Source organism: Cervus elaphus, chromosome 27, assembly GCF_910594005.1.
Source record: "Cervus elaphus chromosome 27, mCerEla1.1, whole genome shotgun sequence".
In the NCBI taxonomy this organism is placed as follows: domain Eukaryota; kingdom Metazoa; phylum Chordata; class Mammalia; order Artiodactyla; family Cervidae; genus Cervus; species Cervus elaphus.
Genome location: NC_057841.1, coordinates 61,358,194 through 61,378,349, shown reverse-complemented (window position 1 = coordinate 61,378,349; position 20,156 = coordinate 61,358,194). Strand labels below are relative to the sequence as shown.

The window sequence follows — 20,156 nt, the reverse complement described above, 5'->3', positions numbered from 1 at the left end:
TCCCAGATCTTATTCACACGTTAACTTACAACCTGTTGCCCTACAGTCATTGGATTCTGTGGCACTTTAGTTACCCACTGCCAGTGTTAGTGGCTCAGTGGTGTCCGACCCTTGGCGACTCCATGGACTCTGTCCATGGGATTCTCCAGGCAAGAATACTGGAGAGGGTTGCCATTTCCTTCTCCAGGGGATCTTCTTGACCCAGGGATCAAACCTGGGTCTCCCACATTGCAGGCAGATTCTTCACCATTTGAGCCATTAGGAAAGCCCAGTGGTTGCTAAGTAAGGATCAGCTTTCCCCTATAGGGCAAATGGTCCTGCACGACATTAATTCAATGAGGTCAGAATGATTTTGGTTTTGAACATACATAGTGAACCTAGTCATGACCAAGATACCCATTACATCACCACTTGAAAGTAGAAATCATTTACTTTTTCCCGGGTCAGGATAGCAGAGCACTGAAGGGGAACACCCATGAGTTTATGGGGATTCCAGGTCACGGAGTCGGCCCTAGGTGATAAAACAACTCCCGTTAGTGCCCACAGTCTAAGGAAACAAAACAGAAGCCTGAAGAGGTTCTTTGACTTGCACGAGCAATGGCCCAGTTCTCACCTTTCAATACCACTGAGTTTATAGGAATGGTTTCTGGACAACAGCAATCCACCTCCCCAAGCTGCCTACAATGGACACAGAGGATTTGTGTTTTTACATTATTTCTTTTTACATAGCACTGACTGCTCTTTCCTATGTTATATTTATTTCAAAAGTTGATGAAGATTTAATTGCTATGCTAGATAATTATAAACTTGGCTATAATTATCTCACTTAAAACAACAATGCATTTAAAATTTTCCTCCAATGAATTCTCATTGTCTATTCATGACATAGTAAAGCTTTAGGCTTCTATTGATAATTAATTCAAAGAGACACCTTCTGTATAATTTCCAGAGACAGAATTTTTTAAAAGTTGGCATCAGATTTGGCAATACTACAGAAAAATTAAAATATCTACCATATTATATAACTTTACATTTCTCCAACTCTAATCAAAGCCAAAGACATTTTTGCACAAAGTCATTGTACTAATAGCATCAAAAGTTATGATTTCTATAACAGCTATTAATTAAGAAATATATATTAGAGTAAGGGGCTAAGTCTCTTTGATTTAAAACCAGGTTTAACTATTTCTCCATATTGATCTTCTAAATTGTTGGTTGAATATTGATAGGCATTTAGACTTTTAAAAAAGTATATTGATACAGATGTAGCTCTTTCTATGGCAATGCATTGTATATTTGAAGGTAATTTATCAAATGAGACTATTTTTTCTTGATTGAGTAGTATAGAATTAGTATAGAATATAGTATATAGAAATAGTATAGAATTCATTATAAAAATTAGAGTTACAGAGAAATTTTGGTCTTGCTTGTAATGTCAATTAAGAAATTATGAGGGCTGTTCACAGGTTACACTTTTTTAAAAAGGGAAATTATGAGCCAGACTCTAGGACATGACTTACATCCACATGCATCCAGAGTTTGTGTATCTCACAAATATCTGCGATGTCATGGAGCGGGTCGAAGGCCCCGAACACGGTGCTGCCAGCTGTGGCCACAACACAGAAAGGAGTCTGGCCCTGGGGACGACAAAGCCGCGTCGTTCTTACACTCTCATGAAGCCCATTGTTGTTGAGCCGCTAAGTCATATTCAAATCTTGGGCAACCCCACGGACTACAGCCCACCAGATTCCTCTTTCCATGGGATTTCCCAGACAAGAACACTGGAGTGGGTTGCCATTTCCTCCTCCAGGTGATCGTTTCAACTTGAGGATTGAACACACGTCTCCTGCATTGACAGGTGGACTCTGCTGCTGAGCGACCAAGGAAGCCCTTGACTAAGGACATTAGGTACCTAGTAACTTCCAATATTTGGAGGCACCTACAGTAATGGAAGGACTGATGCTGAAGCTGAAACTCCAGTACTTTGGCCACCTCATGCGAAGAGTTGATTCATTGGAAAAGACCCTGATGCTGGGAGGGATTGGGGGCAGGAGGAGAAGGGGACAACAGAGGATGAGATGGCTGGATGGCATCACCAACTCGATGGACATGAGTTTGAGTAAACTTCGGGAGCTGGTGATGGACAGGGAGGCCTGGCGTGCTGCGATTCATGGGATTGCAAAGAGTCAGACACGACTGAGCGACTGAACTGAACAGTAATGGAAAAAGTAGCTTAAGCATAAGATGAACAAATATCACTGCCTCTGAGTCTCATTTATTGTTATTTCTCTCTGAATTTATTTTCAGAAAATCATACCACAACAATAAAGATGATCAAACTCCTTTAGTAGTAAATATACTGAAGTAAGATAATTAAATGACATTGCAATATTTCCCTGATCATTTTGTTTCTTTTGATATTTAACAGAAACAAAATGATCAGGGAAGCATTGCAATGTCACTTAATTCCCTTACTTCAGCTTTAGAAGAAATTTCCTGCATTTTGAGATTATTTCCTGTAGCAATTCTCTTCAGTTTCTTGCCACTAATGAAAGTCAGTAAGGAAAATAAAGATTCATTTGCAAGTTAAATACGGAACTTCAGAACTTACCTTTCTTTTAGCTTGTAATATATTTTTCTCTAACTCAGCTGGAATCATCTTTCCCCTTAAAAATCAAATACACATTGTTTTCTTATGAGTGAATAAACATATCAGTTCTACCAATTAGAAGAATTAGTAATATTCAAGATTAAAAAATTAGTTCTTAATGTCTCCCAAAGGCATTTATAGGTGTAAAAGCAAGTGTTAAGCAGTTCCCTAAAACCAAGGTAAAATATCATGTTATTTGAGTTAAAGGAAGTTGAGTTTACTATTCAATCATCTTAAAAATTACATTATTTACATATCAGAAGATTCTGATTTTTCTAAGATACACAATGGTTTTCTTCCTTCCTTCTTTTCTTTTTTCCTTTCTTTCTCTAATGATTAACCTTTAATTATAAAGACTTCTTAGGGCTTTCCTGATAGCTCAGTTGGTAAGGAATCCACCTGCAATGTGGGACACCCTGGTGGTTTGACTCCTGGGTCAGGAAGATCCCCTGGAGAAGGGATAGGTTATCCATTCCAGTATTCTTGGGTTTCCCTGGTGGCTCAGCTGGTAAAGAATCCACCTGCAATGTGGGAGACCTGGGCTCGACCCCTGGATTGGGAAGATTCCTTGGAGAAGGGAACAGCTACCCACTCCAGTATTCTGGCCTGGAGAATTCCATGGACTGTATGGTCCATGGGGTTGCAAAGAGTCGGACACGACTGAACGACTTTCACTTTCACTTTCATAAAGATTTCTTGGCATTAAGGCAGAAAAATCAAAGATAGAAATTGGTGAGGGGAATGTGGCAAAAATTCAAATGGTCTCACATTTTTCTTCACAGCAAATTTCTGGGACAAAAAAACAAAAGCCAGTATTTTTCTGTTCCATCCAGTTATCAGACTAAAACACGGTCTACTGTTGATTCACTAGAAGCATTCCTCTTAAAGTCCAGAATCAAATAAGAATGCCTACTATCATCAATATTATAGCATTTTTTTCTGAAGAAATACCTGTTATCTAGGGAGGTAATTATGATGATAATAGATGATAGGTAGATAGAAATGAAAATAAGAAAAATTCCTCATTTAAGTACATATGGTTGTATACCTGGAGTACCTAGCATTGTTTATTGAAAAACTTTTGAAAACTATAAAAATGTTGAGCAATGGGAGGGTTACAACAGTAAATTAGGTTCCTAATTTTTTAAAACTAATTGTTCTGAATAAACACAGAACATATCCTATTCCTAGTAGTAAAAACAGATATAAAATATCTGGGAAAGAGATTCTCAGCAAATGTACACAGTTTATATAAAGAAAACCAAACAACTTGAAATAAGTATAGAATGACAAATTTATAAAGCATATTTGCAAAATATTTTATATTCATATATTTTGCATTTCAAAACATCTCAATATATAAATATTTTTACAAGCCAATAAATGATAGACTACCAATAAACAACTGGCAAATGAAAATGAACAGACATATTATGGTAACACACAGCTGGTTGGTCAGTATACTAGACATATATAGTTCCAAACTACTAAAGGTCATCTTCATCTATCAGAATTTTCAAGTACAGTAGCATTGATAATATTCAAGTTTCTCCCAGTAGATAAGCATCAGTTAACTCAAAAATATTTGAAGAGCAAATGAAAATATATATGACATTTAAGTGCAGACAATCTTTGAACCTGTAATTTAACTTCTAGGGATTCATGTGAGAAATATTCAAACACAGACACTCAAGTATACTTGTATAATTATATTCATTAAATCAGGGCTTCCCAGGTGCTGTGAGTGGTAAAGAAATCACCTGCCAATGCAGGAGACCCAAAAGATTCAGATTCGATCCCTGGGTCAGGAAGATCTCCTCGAGAGGAAATGGCAACCCACTCCAGTATTCTTGCCTGGAAAATTCCACGGAAAGAGGAACCTGGAAGGCTATAGTCCATGGGGTCAGAAAGAGTCAGACACGACTGAGCACGCACACATACACACACACACATTCATTTAGTCATTGCCTTTATATACTAAAATCTAGGTGAAAATCTTTTAAATAAGATGTGTGAAATTAAATTTACAAAATGGGAAACTCCAAAGTAATTAAAAAAGAATTAGGAAAGTCTGTACAAATTCACAGGTTAAGATTTCTAAGATATATTCTAAAGCCAAAAATGTTAAAAAAATAAGTTGCAGATTGCAACACAGAATTTGATATGTATAAATATATTTAATATGCATCAAAATGATCTTCCAGAACATATGTATAATATAGTTTAATGAAAAGTAAGATTCAAGAGAAATGGAAATATATTTTCACTCTGTAGATTTGTGATGCAACTGAAATTTTCACCTCCAAGCATCATTATATTGCTACTTCAATATACTTAAAACAAAGAATGTATGTGACACTCTCACTTGTATAGGACTACATTCAGTAAAGAAATCTTAACAATAGGATAGGATAACTTTGGTGCTTCTTACTTAATTACTTCTAGTTAAAATTATTGAAACTAATCTGGGAAAGTATTCTTGCTAAAAATTGGGGTAATAGAAAAATGGGATTTTAATCTTTATATGAAGCATAATGATAATACAAATCTTGAGAATGTGTTAAGAAACATACCTTTCATCACATTTTACTTCAATTACATTATCCGTTCCAATACCAAGGGTTGCTGCAGCTTTTTTTATGGAATAATGACCCTTGGGCAAAAATGAAAACAGGAAAGGCATTAATTTTCCTGCCTAAAATCATCACTTACACTAGAGCATCACTCAAATTAGGGCATATAAGCACACCTCTGAATGGATCTGTGTATACACACACACACACACACACACACACACACAGACAGAAATGCAGTTCTCAAGGCATACTTCCAGACCCTTATCATGACATTAATTGAGATGAAGAAGGAAGCATCTCTTTCTAGGAGGCACTGTCACTCAGCACAACAATTTAAATGCAAGTTTGAATATTCTCATTCTAGTTTTCTGTATCCACATGAATTGTGTCACTTATAAATTTAGTGACAATATCCTCCAGGTAAGTCCTTATATACTATGGACAGCTTTAAGGCTTGAATTTCCAATTTTTTTTTTTTTTAAAGAGAGGCCTGAGGAAGTGAATCAATTTTTCCTCTGCTTGTAGTTTTTAATTTTGATTAATGGAAGTGACAGCTCAAAGAGAAACTTCCTGGGTTATTTTTAGTTGCCTGGAAAAGACCACATATATGAGAGAGAAGAGAAATTTAAAACCCTTACCATGTTTTCATTTCAATGGAGAATATCAATACATACATTAAATAGGAAATGATTTTTTTTAAGAAAATCTACATTATGGGATTTCAGCTTATTTGCTCATAACATTGAAAAAGTATATGACAAATGATGAAAATGACATTTGTAAACAAGTATCTTTCATTGTATTGTTTTATAGTAAAATACATTAAGTATGCAGTGGTAGGACTCAGTGGTAAAGAATCTGCCTGCCAATGTAGGAGACTCTGGTTCAATCCCTGGATCAGGATGATCCCCTGGAGAAGGAAATGGCAACCCACTCCAGTATTCTTGCCTGGGAAATCCCATGGACTGAGGAGCCTGGCGGGCTACAGTCCATGGGTCACAAAAGAGTCAGACAAGACTTAGCCACTAAACAAAAACAACAATGCAGCAATGGTCCCAATTTGATAATATGTATTTGTATAATGCTAATTTGAGTTTAGTAAAGGGAGGACATTGCAGACATAGGGACTTTTTTAGAAAATTCAGTGTTTCCAAGTATTTTTAGGTACAATTCTCAAGCTGGGACTTCAATTACACTTTAAGATTATAAATGTTACCATGGTAGAAAAGAAAAAGTGATCAGATTTATCAGAGGGATTGATTTTTTTAAATGAAGTTTTGATACTATACAGAGTAGGAACATGAAAGCTAAAGGAGACCTCAGTGGATCTATTGTCAATTTCATAAACATTTAGCTGAGGGCATATAAAACAAAGCTTTCTCTTCAACCAACTCCTTCAGGCCTAACTGGAAAAACAGAACATTAATCACTTTTTTGTTCTCTTCATGCAATGTTAAAAAGAAGCATTAAATATTTGAAATTTTTATGCCTTGATTTTTTTTTGGTAAAGGTAGCAGAATGTTTTATATTTATAATAATATCTTTTTTTCTGTTAGTTTCTCCTATGTTTAAATAAAATTTTCCCTGAATTATTTGTACTGCTAATCTATATAGTCTGTATAGACTGGAAAGTTGTTTTTCTCCTTTCCAATATTAATATATAGATCCAAACAGAGATTACAAAGTATTTTTAACATGAAAATGAAGCTAACATTCTCAATGTTTAAATTACTTTATCAGTATATCTTAGGAGATTCTTAAATCTTAGAAAAACCTAAACTTGATACTTACTTGTTCAGAAACAAACAATACAATGCGTGGAAGGAATGTCATGCCTTTTGCTTTTATCTCTGGATATTGCTTATAACGAGCTACTAATATACCATAGAGGTTTGATATACTCCCACCTATGGAAGAGAAATTGTGACTGTTAATCCAATTTCAAAAATCAGAAATGTTGACTGAGACGATTTGAGAGTTATCGGAAACTAAAATGGTGCCAAATTACTGATGTCATTTTTAAAATAGTCTTCCTTGAAAGTATTAACAGAAATCACGAACAACAGAATCCACAACTTTTAGATTTCAAAAAAGTTTGTTTATGATTATAACCAACAATATGGCTTACGAACATGCAAATTAATTGAATGGCTCAAAAACAACCATATTAATTGAAATACATTTTGACTGTCTCCTATTATATCTTTTCACTTATAAACCTTTTTCTTACCAGGTGAAAATATTCCCTCTGCTTCTGCTTCTCTCCAGCCAATAATCTCACACATTTTCTTAAGAAGAACTGCTTCCATGACAGTAAATACTGGAGCTACTTCATAGGTAAACCTGTAATGCATGCATAGAAATCCCACTGTGAATCATATTACAGGAAAGAGGATAAATAAAATCATGTGCTAGGTAAGATTATACACACTTTTGCATTCTACAACAGACTGTGCAAGAAATGGTTAAATGTTATATGTTCTTGTCCCTCATCAAGAGTATGTAAGTTCTACAGAGTGTCATGGCTTCCATTGTTTCGTGCAGTACCCGGGAATTTCATTTGCCACCAAAAGGAAATTGAAAGTAGCCCCATCCCCTCAGCACACACACAACAGTGTTAGAGGCAGAAAATGCCCAGTTATCAATAAAACATATACACATTTCCTGAGGGCCAACATATTTACAGCTACAGATAATGATTTGCAGAATAAGAAAGCACTTCTTCTAAACACTGATGGATAAATGTTTTCTAGCTAAAGATTGTATTATGAGCAAACACATCAAAAAAAAAAAAAAGGCTAAAAACTGTTGTTTCCAATAACAGCAAGTAGATGGCACATGCAAAAACACCTCATCAAGAAGAATTCAAAGAAGACTGTTGTTGGGGGCTCTCCTCTGAGTCACCCTGTGAAATCAGCTCTACAAAAAGGAGTTGAGATTAAAACAGAAGGCTCAATGCTTTTCTCTATAAACACCAAAATGCAATAAATAATAATGGATGTACTAAGGACTCCCAAATCAAACAGTGGGTCCAGTTATTCTCAAGAAATCCTTGTTGTTTGTCTTCAAAACAATTTTAAAGATCCTTTTAAGTGTAGTTCCATGTGGATCCCTGGACCAGGCACCAGCTATGTGCCATTTCAGAGGCGCTCAGCTTTCGCTCTCTCAGGCCTTGGGACATGACTCAGGCCCAGCCACCATGACCACTTTCACCCATAAGACGATAGAGAATCACACACCTGCAGTCCCTAACCTTCAGCCCTGGGACTTCCTTTTGCCCTTAGTATGACAAGTCATGGAATCAGCTGGGAGTCCCAAGAATGCCCAGTGATGATGTGTGGGGAACGTAACATCCCATTGTTTAGTCCTTTGGTCATAAGAGACATGGTGGAAAATAAATTTGTTCCCTTGCTCCCGACAGAGGGCCTGATGGTAGAAGCAGATCTCTACAGGGGGGTATACATCCCCAGAGACCATGCACTCGCTTCTGCTTATTCTAAGGGGTAGCCAGGTCTAAAAGACCCCTCGAGTTACCCTCTGCCTTGTCCTGACTCCCCTCATTCCCCCTCATTCCTGCTACCCTGGATTGCATGTCCTCATAAAGTGATAATACATAAGCTCTGGCCCAGGGCTCTGTACAAAAACCCAGACTGAGAAAACCCACTGCCTATTAGAATTAAGCTTCTGGTTCTAAGAGAAACAAGTTTACAAAGCAAGCCTTACAGACTTCTCTTTCAATGAGGCTCATTTCTGCCAGTGCTTTGGCAATTTCAGCTTCTCACACACATTACTTTTTGATCCTATTTCAATTCCATGGAGTAGACATTATTATTTTCAGAAAACAGTCAGTCAGTCAGTTCAGTCGCTCAGTCGTGTCCGACTCTTTGCGACCCCATGGACCGCAACACACCAGGCCTCCCTGTCCATCATCAACTCCTGGAGTTTACCCAAATTCATGTCCTTTGAGTCAGTGATGCCATCCAACCATCTCATCCTCTGTCATCCCCTTCTCCTCCTGCCTTCAAACTTTCCCAGCATCAGGGTCTTTTCCAATGAGTCAGTTCTTTGCATCAGGTGGCCAAAGTTTTGGAGTTTCAGCTTCAACATCAGTCCTTCCAATGAATATTCAGGATTGATTTGCTTTAGGATTGACAGATTGGATCTCCTTGCAGTCCAAGGGACTCCCAAGAGTCTTCTCCAACACCACAGTTCAAAAGCATCATTTCTTCAGTGCTCAGTTTTCTTTATAGTCCAACTCTCACATCCATACATGACTACTGGAAAAACCATAGCTTTGACTACACGGACCTTTGTGGGCAAAGTAATGTCTCTGCCTTTTAATATGCTGCCTAGTCTCTGCCTCGGTCATAACTTTTCTTCCAAGGAGTAAGCGTCTTTTAATTTCATGGCTGCAGTCACCATATGCAGTGATTTTGGAAAAAATCAAAGTCTACCACTGTTTCCCCATCTATTTGTCATGAAGTGATGGGACCAGAGGCCATGATCTTCATTTTCTGAATGTTGAGTTTTAAGCCAACTTTTTCACTCTCCTCTTTCACTTTCATCAAGAGGCTCTTTTGGTCTTCTTCACTTTCTGCCATAAGGGTGGTGTCATCTGCATATCTGAGGTTATTGACATTTCTCCTGGCAATCTTGATTCCAGCTCATGCTTCCTCTAGCCCAGCATTTCTCATGATGTACTCTGCATATAAGTTAAATAAGCAGGGTGACAATATACAGCCTTGACATACTCCTTTGCCTATTTGGAACCACTCTGTTGTTCCATAGCCAGTTCTAACTGTTGCTTCCTGACCCGCATACAGGTTTCTCAAGAGGCAGGTCAGATGGTCTTGTATTCCCATCTCTTGAAGAATTTTCCATGGTTTGTTGTGGTCCACACAGTAAAAGGCTTTGGCATAGTCAATAAAGCAGAAGTAGATATTTTTCTGGAACTCTTGCTTTTTCGATGATCCATTGGATGTTGGCAGTTTGATCTCTGGTTCCTCTGCCTTTTCTAAATCCAGCTTGAACATCTGGAAGTTCACAGTTCATGTACTATTGAAGCCTGGCTTGAAGAATTTTGAGCATTACTTTACTAATGTGTGAGATGAGTGCAATTGTGTGGTAGTTTGAACATTCTTTGGCATTGCCTTTCTTTGGGATTGAAATGAAAACTGACCTTTTCCAGTCCTGTGGCCACTGGTGAGTTTTCCACATTTGCTGGCATATTGAGTGCAGCACCTTCACAGCATCATCTTTTAGGATTTGAAATAGCTCAACTGGAATTCCATCACCTCCACTAGCTTTGTTTGTAGTGATGCTTTCTAACGCCCACTTGACTTCACTTTCCAGGATGTCTGGCTCTAGGTCAATGATCACACCATCGTGCTTATCTGGATCATGAAGATCTTTTGTGTATAGTTCTTCTGTGTATTCTTGCCACCTCTTCTTAATATCTTCTGCTTCTGTCAGGTCCATACCATTTCTCTCATTTACTGTGCCCATCTTTGCATGAAATGTTCCCTTGGTATCTCTAATTTTCTTGAAGAGATCTCTAGACTTTCCCATTCTATCGTTTTCCTCTGTTTCTTTACATTGATCACTGAGGAAGGCTTTCTTATCTCTCCTTGCTGTTCTTTGGAACTCTGCATTCAAATGTGTATATCTTTCCTTTTCTCTTTTGCCTTTCATGTCTCTTCTTTTCTCCACTATTTGTAAGTCCTCCTCAGACAACCATTTTTCCTTTTTATATTTCTTTTCCTTGGAGATAGTCTTGATCCCTGCCTCCTGAACAATGTCACGAACCTCCATCCATAGTTCTTCAGGCACTGTCTATCAGATCTAATCCCTTGAATCTATTTCTCACTTCCACTGTATAATCGGAAGGGATTTGATTTAGGTAATACCTGAATGGTCTAGTGGTTTTTACCTACTTTCTTCAATCTAAGTCTGAATTTGGCAATAATGAGTTCATGATCTGAGCCACAGTCAGCTCTCGGTCTTGTTTTTGCTGATCAGAGACCCATTAAAGGGTAGAGTTAGGACTTAAATTTGGTTCTTCCTTTAATTCCATCTCACATGCTTTTCTATTATCTCACTTTACGGTTGGGATTTCCACATGGCTCCAGGGGCAAAGCACCCACCTGCTAATGCAGGGCATGCAAGAGACAAAGGTTCGATCCCTGTGTCAGGAAGATCCCCTGAAGGAGGAAATGGCAACCTGTGCCAGTCTTCTTGCCTGGACAATCCCGTGGACTGAGAGCCTGGAGAACTGTAGCCCAAAGAGTTGGATACAACTGTAGTGACTTGGCAGGCATGCACACATCTGTTGACTGAAGTAAGAACAATTCAAAGGTACAGAACCCTCTCTTAAATCCTTTCTCTTTGCATTTCTCCTAGTATTTCTCTATTTAAACCACAAATCTATATTTTCTTCATACAGAGAATGATTGTTTCATAGCAATAGGATTCCAAATAATGGAGTAAGATTTGTAAAATGATTTTTATGTAATAATTTATATAAAATGCATCACATTTTATATATCACAAATGATATAGGTTCTTTAAGGGTCTCTTGCATTGCAGGTGGATTCTTTACCAGCTGAGCTATCAGAGAAGCTCCCAAAAGTGTTACTCTATGTGTGTTCAAATAAAGGGCTACAATCAAGCAATGAAAATGAAAACTAGCAATAAACTATGTAGCTTATTTTTCTATGCATTTCACATTTGTAAAACCCTGTGGACCATTAAGATCCCAACACAACTAAACAGTTAAAGTAAACCACAGCTTTCGTACACAGTAAAGCAGTCACTTCTCATAAATGTTTAGTTCCTCGTTTTTAAAGTTTAAATTTCTACCAGCTATCCCTTTTGATTGTAGTTAAATTATATTAACATCTGAGACAGACTGTCCCTTCCAATTTCATATCCAATCATTTCCCTATCCCTTTGAATTTGAAATAGATTGCCCTAAAATTAATTTTACTTCAAAACATTACAGTGGTGTATCTCATTTTCATATAACTGAAAGTTCTGCTATGGCAAAGGTCAAAACTTTTAAGGAATCACGTTGGAGTTAGATTTAACTTTAATAGTTTACTTTCTTCACCTTTGAGCAGATTGAAGTTCTAACTAATATTCAGGCAACTTTTCATACACTGGCGTGTGTCATTTTTGGACTCTGTGCTCTGGGCTGTTTTGCGTAGTATTGCAGTGACTTTCGTCCTGGAGCTGGACTCCCAGTCTGCACACTAATAACTCAGACTAATCAACTGAACTTTACTATTTACCAGGAAATTCAGATCCTGAGAGTTTCCAGAGAGGAGAGACGGTCCAGAAGAGCAGTTAAAATGTCCCCCAGGGAACAGGAACCATCTTCTTTGCATTTCTCTCTGGTATCACCTACTTGTTTCTGATAGAGCAGACATCCTGTCCAGCAAAACGGAACTTTAACCACGGACACCTTCACTCTTGCTCACGTGCCTCACAGTCTCACGTTCCTTAGATCCAGAAGGATACTCACATGTTGGTATTTGCAGTGGCTGTCAACCATTCCCCTGCAAGTCCAATCACATCTAGCCCACTGGAGAGCTGGTTAAAATAGCGAGGATGTCCTGGAAAAAAAAGACAAAATTGCACATGGGTCAAAGTGTAAACACAGGGCTGAAATGTGGTTAAATGTTATAGCAGTTTCTCAGTGAACAGGTATTATGGATCAAGTACACTATTTCATTCAGTGAACACTCCTGAGAGATTATCATATGCTGGGAGTGTTCTGGGTGTTAGGGCCCAGTGGTCACACAGGGTGGACATAGCCGCTACCATGGGGATCTCACTTACTGTTGAAAGAAGGAGATAATCAAGCAATGACACAAATGTATTTAAGTACAGTAAAAAGCAAAAATTATGAAGCAAAGGATCAGGATGTTATAAGACCATTTCTAAGGGGTCAGAAGTAGGAGAGGCAGTGTCCAGAGAAGGCTTTTGGAGGAAGTGATCTTTCAGGGAAGATCTTAAGTCTATCCCCAAACAGTGGAGGAGGAGGAGCAGCAGTAAGAAGGCACCAAAATGAGAAAGGGCTCAGATACCAGCGTGAGGAACCCAGCTGAAGTAGAAAGACCGAGGGTGGGTGTGGGGAGCTACCTCAGTGAATGGGGAAAGATCACCTGGAAGATGAAATGATTTTCCCTCCAAAGCTGCATATACATTTTTTGGATGAAATATCAGGTCCCTAGAGATTATCATACTAAGCAAAGTAAGTCAGAGAAAGGCAAACACCATGTGAGAGTTGGACCATAAAGAAGACTGAGCACCAAAGAATTGATGCTTTTGAACTGTGGTGTTGGAGAAGACTCTCGAGAGTCCCTTGGACTGCAAGGAGATCCAACCAGTCCATCCTGAAGGAGATCAGTCCTGATTATTCACTGGAAGAACTGATGTTGAAGCTGAAGCCCCATTATTTTGGCCACCTGATGCAAAGAGCCAACACATTGGAAAAGACTCTGATGCTGGCAAAGATTGAGAGCAGGAGGAGAAGGGGGTGACAGAGGATGAGATAGTTAGACAGCATCAGCGACTCAATGAACATGTATTTGAGCAAACTCCAGAAGACAGTAGAGGACAGAAGAGCCTGGCCGAAGCCCATGGGATCACAGAGTCAGATGCAATTTAGCGGCTGAACAACAAATACGTGGAATCCAAAATACTACACAAATAAACTTATCTACAAAACAGAAACAGAATCACAAACATAGATAACAGACTTGGGATTGCCACGGAGGAGAGGGGTGGAGGATGAACTGGTTTGGGAGTTTGGGGTTAGCAGATGGAAACTGTTACATGTAGGATGGATAAACAGCAAGGTCCTAGTGTAAGCACAGGATGTTCAATATCCTGTAAGAAACCATAATGGAAAAGAATTTTTTTTTAAATACAGGCAGCAAAAAAAGATAAATAATTTCAACTATAAGAATATCAGGTTCCTCTTATAATGATTTTTTGGAAATTTTATATTAAGGAAGAATCACCAAACACTTCTTGTGAAATTGAACAATCTATATTCAGCTCAGTTTAAATTAAGCTTCTCCTCCTTAGCTCCACAATGGATTGTTCTGTGCACTGGTTTTACACTCTCTCTTAAAGATAATGTGTGTGATAGCTCTTTGTGAATCTCTGTTTTGCCTCTAGAATTTTGTTCAAATATCGTTTGCTCCTGGAAGTACCACTGTTTTAAGATATTAAGAATTAAGTTATAATAATGTTATTTTAATCAGAAAACACTTTCTAAAATATAGGCTGCATATATAAATAATACATATGTCTAATTTTAGCATTCTATATTTTATTGATGTACAGAGATAATAAATCAAGCATCCAGTAATGAATATGATCAAGTAAAGCAAAAACTGAAAAAGGTAAATAAAAACTGTATGTTATTTGCCATTGGGATATATCCCTCCAGACCAAAATCATTTTGTTGACTTTCTCTGTTATTTAATAAACAATTCATATATGAAAATACCAATTTAAAATAAATTAGACAAATGTTTTAAATAAAAATGAATGAAATTGGGGTATTTTTCAATGCAAATGTACACTGAAGGCTACTCATTCAGTCTCCAGTTCGGGCAAACAAATTTGAAAATTACCTGTTTTAACACCATATTTTAAGGTGTCTGTGCAATCAACAAGCAACTGCTCCAGAGATTCAGGATGGTCAGACAGTTCTAAGTCAAACCCATCCAAACCTTCAAGAAGTTGATGAGGATGATGAAAGTCCAATATTTTACTCTTAACATCGAAAGTTTTCTCAATGTAGTGCAGAAGAATATTTACCACTCGCAGCAGAAAACATTTTGTTAAATCTTCGCCCTCCTTGGATGGCAACAAATCTAGAGAAAAAAGAAAGAAACAACAAGGTTGGTATCTAAAGAGTCAAAGAAACTCACTATCAGATAGAATTTTGATCATAGGAAATTAAAGATATTTGAAGGCCATGTCAAATAGTAAATAAAGTAGCATTTATCCAAAACCTACAAATAGTTTTCATTTGAAGTCCCACTGGATAACAATTTTCACCAAAAAGTAAGCCACTCTGGGTTAACGCCGGTAAAGTAATCGGCCCTTTAAGCTCTGCCAGCTGGTCCCTGTTTGACTGTCGTCAAAAATGAGCTGGCAAGCTGTACTTTTAAAAGTCAGTTAAAGTATACTTATAAAAGTCAGTCTGTAGACCTTAAGAAAATCAAAACTACTTCAATAAATATGTAGGTAACATAGAATTTTATAAAAGAATAAAGCAGATAACATTTGTTAATAGTATCCATACCTGAGGCATAAGCATTTGATAAATTAGTCATTAAATTCTCAGCGTGAGTTTCTTTTATCACATCTTTGTCAGTTGATTGACAAGGATGAATGGATTTTTTTCTCATCTGTTTCCTATCTAAGTTGAGAAAGAAAATATTTGTAATTATCAAAACATGCTAATAGGATGTATTACTGTAATCAAATCTGTAATCAAATGGATGCCTCGAAAAAACTCATAATATTTGAAATTTTTATTTACACGTGACCTCTGGTGGAGAGGGATAAACTGGAGAGAAGCGTGAATTCTACTGAAATTATGTAAGGTTCTTTTATCACCACACAGAGAGCAATGATACAACTCTTACCTGTTAGCTTCATATCAGCTTAGCATAGAGGATTATTAATTTAATAGTAAAGACCTATCATGAAAGTAAAGTGACAGTGTTAGTCACTCACTCTGACTCTTTGCGGCCCCATGGACTGGAGCCCACCAGGAATTCTCCAGGCAAGAATCCTGGAGTGGATTGCCATTCCCTTCTCCACGGGATCTTCCCAGCCCCGGGACTGAGCCCTGGTTTCCTACATTGCAGCTTGACTCTTTACCGTCTGAGCCACTAGGGGAGACCTGCTACCTTTAACCGTAAATAACAATGCCTGCTGCAGGGTAAGATCCTTCAGTGCCTTGCATGTGTATTAACACTTAAGCATATATAACCATATCCACTGCATATTAAGAGTCCTAAGTGCTGTGCACACAATTTGATCCTCACTGTAACCACACAATATAGGAACATTTCCCAGTAAGTAGATAAACAGATTTAAAGTTAAGTAATAATAATAAACTAACTTGTTGAGCACTTATTATGACCCAGGCACTGTTCTAAGTACTTCACATGTATCATCCTATTCAATCCTCATAATACAGGCTTATGATATAGATACTATTATTAACAAAAATAGCTTTATATATGATTGGACTGGAATTTATAGACAAGTGTTTGAATCCAAAGATCAATAAGTCTTTAAAAGATCATTATCCTCTTTAAAATTTAATATTTGAAAATAATAAGTCAGAGTCTTCTTCAATAAAAGTGTTAAACCAAATATCCCATCAAGCAAGCTATTTCATTGTTAAATATCATTTCATGTCCTAAACAATGTAGGGAAAAAAAAAAGTACAAACTGTAATTTATAAAATCTACTTGCTTACCAATAGTTATAAAAAAAAAAACACAAAGTAATCAGAAAATGCCCTGGAGAAGGAAATGGCAAACCGCTCCAGTATTTTTGCCTGGGAAATCCCATGGACAGAGTAGCCTGGTGGGCTACAGTCCATGGGGTTGCAAAAGAGTCAGACATGACTTAGCAACTAAAAGACAACAGCAAATCAGAAAATGATGTATGGCTAAATTTTGTAGCTTCTATTTTGTAAGCTTAGTAGTATTGTTTCGAGTTCTAATGGATTTTTCTTAAAATAAAATAAGCTATTCTGCTATACAATCCAGATTGCATTTGTTAAAATTGCAGCAAGATTAATTTGGTTTAACTTTTAAGCACTGATACATTTATCAGTTTATAAAACATAGCATTTTAAATGTTTATGTACGACAGACAAAAGTATTTCAGTATAGCTTTCTCTGTAAATAAAATCCTAATACATGAGAAAATTGCACATAAGAAAAGACAGCATAGATTACAGAAATGTGAGATGATTTTGCAGAGAATTCAGTGTACTTAAAAACAGATTTTCAAAAAAAAACCAACAGATTTTCATATTACATGGTGATCCAGTAGACATAAATTAATACATTGTACAATTTTTTTTTCTAGAGGAAAATTGCTTTTTCCAAGTTTCAGTGCTATAGACAATGAGTAATAATTGATAATAAATAAATTTTAAAGTACTAAAGCTTTATATGCATCACTTCTTATAAATAGTGGAAACAAAAATCACAAGAAAAGTGAAAAAAAAATTCTATACATGAAAGAGTATTACAGAACATTTATTAAAAAGTTACGTAGCAACTAAAAGATTCGATATAGTGGAATAAGAATTATACTCCATTAATAGTTCAACTACACATTGGCTCTACAACCGGAAACTAATACTTAATAATGAAATGCTTGCTTTAAATGCATAAGTAAGACAAAGATTGCTAATATGCTCTGTCAAAATATGTTAATAACTAATAATCATAGAAAATAAGCAAGACTTGAGAGTCTGAACTTTTAATTTTCACTTTTTCTCACAAAATTTCAACTTACTTGCCAGGCTATATCCACACTCCTTGAGGTCCATGTACAGTGAAAAAAACAATAACCTACTTTAAGAGAATTCCTGCAGCCAGAGTGCACTTTTAATGTAACAGAAAAGAACTTGACTATTAAAGATGAGTAACTGCTGTAATTTATAAGGGGCCCTTTCAAGGTCTTATTTTATTTTATTTTTTTTTTGATGGCATAGAAATTTGGAGCAATTCCATTATTTGTGAAACAGGCCACAATACAATGCTCTTATTTGTTTAGAGAATTTACTGAGAGCATTGTATGTAAGGGTTAGTCGCTCAGTCGTGTCTAACTCTTTGCAACCCCATGGACTGTAGCCTGCCAGGCTCCTCTATTCATGGGATGCTCCAGGCAAGAATACTGGAGTGAGTTGCCATTTTCTTCTCCAGGAAATCTTCCCAACCCAGGGATCCAACCCGGGTCTCCTTTGCAGGTGGATTCTTTACTGTCTGAGTTACCAGGGAAGTTATTATTGTATGTATCAGTGTTTAAACATCACTTGCTTTTTTAAAGTATGATTTACTGGAAAAAAGTGAATTTCAACTTCCCTTTAACAATTAGAACTTTTATCTATAGATCGATAGGTATGTTAGGTATATTAACATTCTAGGGTACAAACAAGAATAGCACATGGGCATATTAATAGTATAATTCACATGTTTGTAATACAGGAATTATTTTCTACTTTTGGATTGAAAATTCTAAAATAATCCAAAAATACATAATGATCGTCATTTCTGAGCCCCATTTCCAGGTGAACCTTTTCTCAAGAATTTGTCAACTAGTCCCTTGGAATTTACAACTATTAAATAACGTGCCAGTCAACATTGCTATTTTTTTAAATTAAGCATCTTTAGGGCATGCTAATGAAAGAACATGAAAAGATGCTGCTGCTGCTAAGTTGGGTGGTTCACAAAACAGAAGGACCTGGAAATACGTTAGCTTCCCTTCTGTGCGTTTGGTGCAGTCTATAAAAAGATTCAGTGATGTCTAATTCACTCTGATAATGATAAGAGGAAAAACGAGGGTTGTCAAAAGCCACTGACAAATTTCAACCTAATCTGGACCCATTATTACAATCTTTTCCTCATCAAGGAGTTCACTAGAGCCTCTAACAAATAAAAAAGAAACATATTGGATGATTTGAAGCCCATTTTCGTTGTGTCTTTCTTCCTCCTTTCATTGCTTCCCAGTAGAATTGATTGATGATTAGGAAGTGACATAGAAGAGGGGAAAATAGAAAAAATAAGCTTCACGGAGTCCATAGCTGCTTTTCCATTTCCTTCAGCGATCGGCAAACCTTCCTTGTGCTATTAGCGTCGCCCCATCCACTGTGCGGTGCGAAGCCGCTTCCGTCGTGTCCGACTCTGCGCGACCCCATGGATGTAGCCCACCAGGCTCCTCCGTCCATGGGCTTCTCCAGGCACGAATACGGAGTGGGCTGCCATTTCCCCCTCCAGGGGATCCTCCCGACCCAGGGATCAAACCCAGGTCTCTTACGTCTCCCGCGCGGGCAGGCGGGCTCTTTACTGCTGGGGCCACTACGTCCGCTAGGGAAGGTTATCCCATTATCTTCACTCGAAGGAGATCGACTCTGCTCTTGACTCCTGGACACCCGCTCGTTTCTGTGAATAAACCCGCCTCTGTCCCCGCCTGCATACACAGCGCACCTCACCTTCCTCCTCCTCCTCCTCACCCGTTCCTCCCCACGCGCTGTAACCACCCGCTCTGCGCTCCGGACTCAGACAGCCCGGCTCTGAGGACACGGTCTCCCCGCCAGGGTGCTCTGTCCTTCATTTCTTCCCCTTCACGTCACGATAATTAGACCCTTACTTCTAAACACACTGAGGTGAGGCTGACCCTCCCCAGCCCGAGGGGAAATTAATGTTGCTGTTTTTTTTCACTTGATTCTAATTTTGTACATTTGTAAAATATATATAAATTGAAATGGAAACTCAATAATTTTTATCTACAAAGCATGTGAAAGATTTCTTGTATTATATTACACTATATTAGATAGGACTTCAAGAGGAAATGGAGATAATACTCTCAGAAGACATAGTCACACAAGGTTAAACCTATAGCTTTTTTCCTATTGGACACCTACTATATTTAATATAGTGCTAAATATATTGCATACATTGACTCCTCATAGAACTTGAGTGATTTAGACATTATTACTATTGTGTTCTGTTTCACATCCTCCTTTACTCCAGTCCTCCCATCAATAAAGGGGGCACCATAGTAATACCTACTCATGAGCTTGCAGTATAAAAACAGATGATGCTTTTGAAGTGTTTATAGCAAACTATGAATTCATTTCCCTGACAATCTTGACA

General features: G+C 37.4%; 1 protein-coding gene across 1 annotated transcript in view; it reads right to left on the bottom strand.

The window, feature by feature from the left end:
• Window positions 1–20,156, bottom strand: part of LOC122684758 (glutamate decarboxylase 1-like) — a 71,153-nt gene that overhangs the window by 11,850 nt on the left and 39,147 nt on the right. Inside the window, exons 3-13 of the mRNA XM_043889065.1 lie at window positions 19,493–19,608; window positions 15,551–15,667; window positions 14,874–15,116; window positions 12,749–12,839; window positions 7,457–7,569; window positions 7,018–7,133; window positions 5,224–5,303; window positions 2,612–2,666; window positions 1,521–1,637; window positions 614–678; window positions 433–511 (exon numbers count right to left, since the gene is read on the bottom strand). Coding sequence (XP_043745000.1) covers window positions 433–511; window positions 614–678; window positions 1,521–1,637; window positions 2,612–2,666; window positions 5,224–5,303; window positions 7,018–7,133; window positions 7,457–7,569; window positions 12,749–12,839; window positions 14,874–15,116; window positions 15,551–15,667; window positions 19,493–19,608 — 1,192 coding nt within the window. The remainder of the gene's footprint in view (window positions 1–432; window positions 512–613; window positions 679–1,520; window positions 1,638–2,611; window positions 2,667–5,223; window positions 5,304–7,017; window positions 7,134–7,456; window positions 7,570–12,748; window positions 12,840–14,873; window positions 15,117–15,550; window positions 15,668–19,492; window positions 19,609–20,156) is intronic.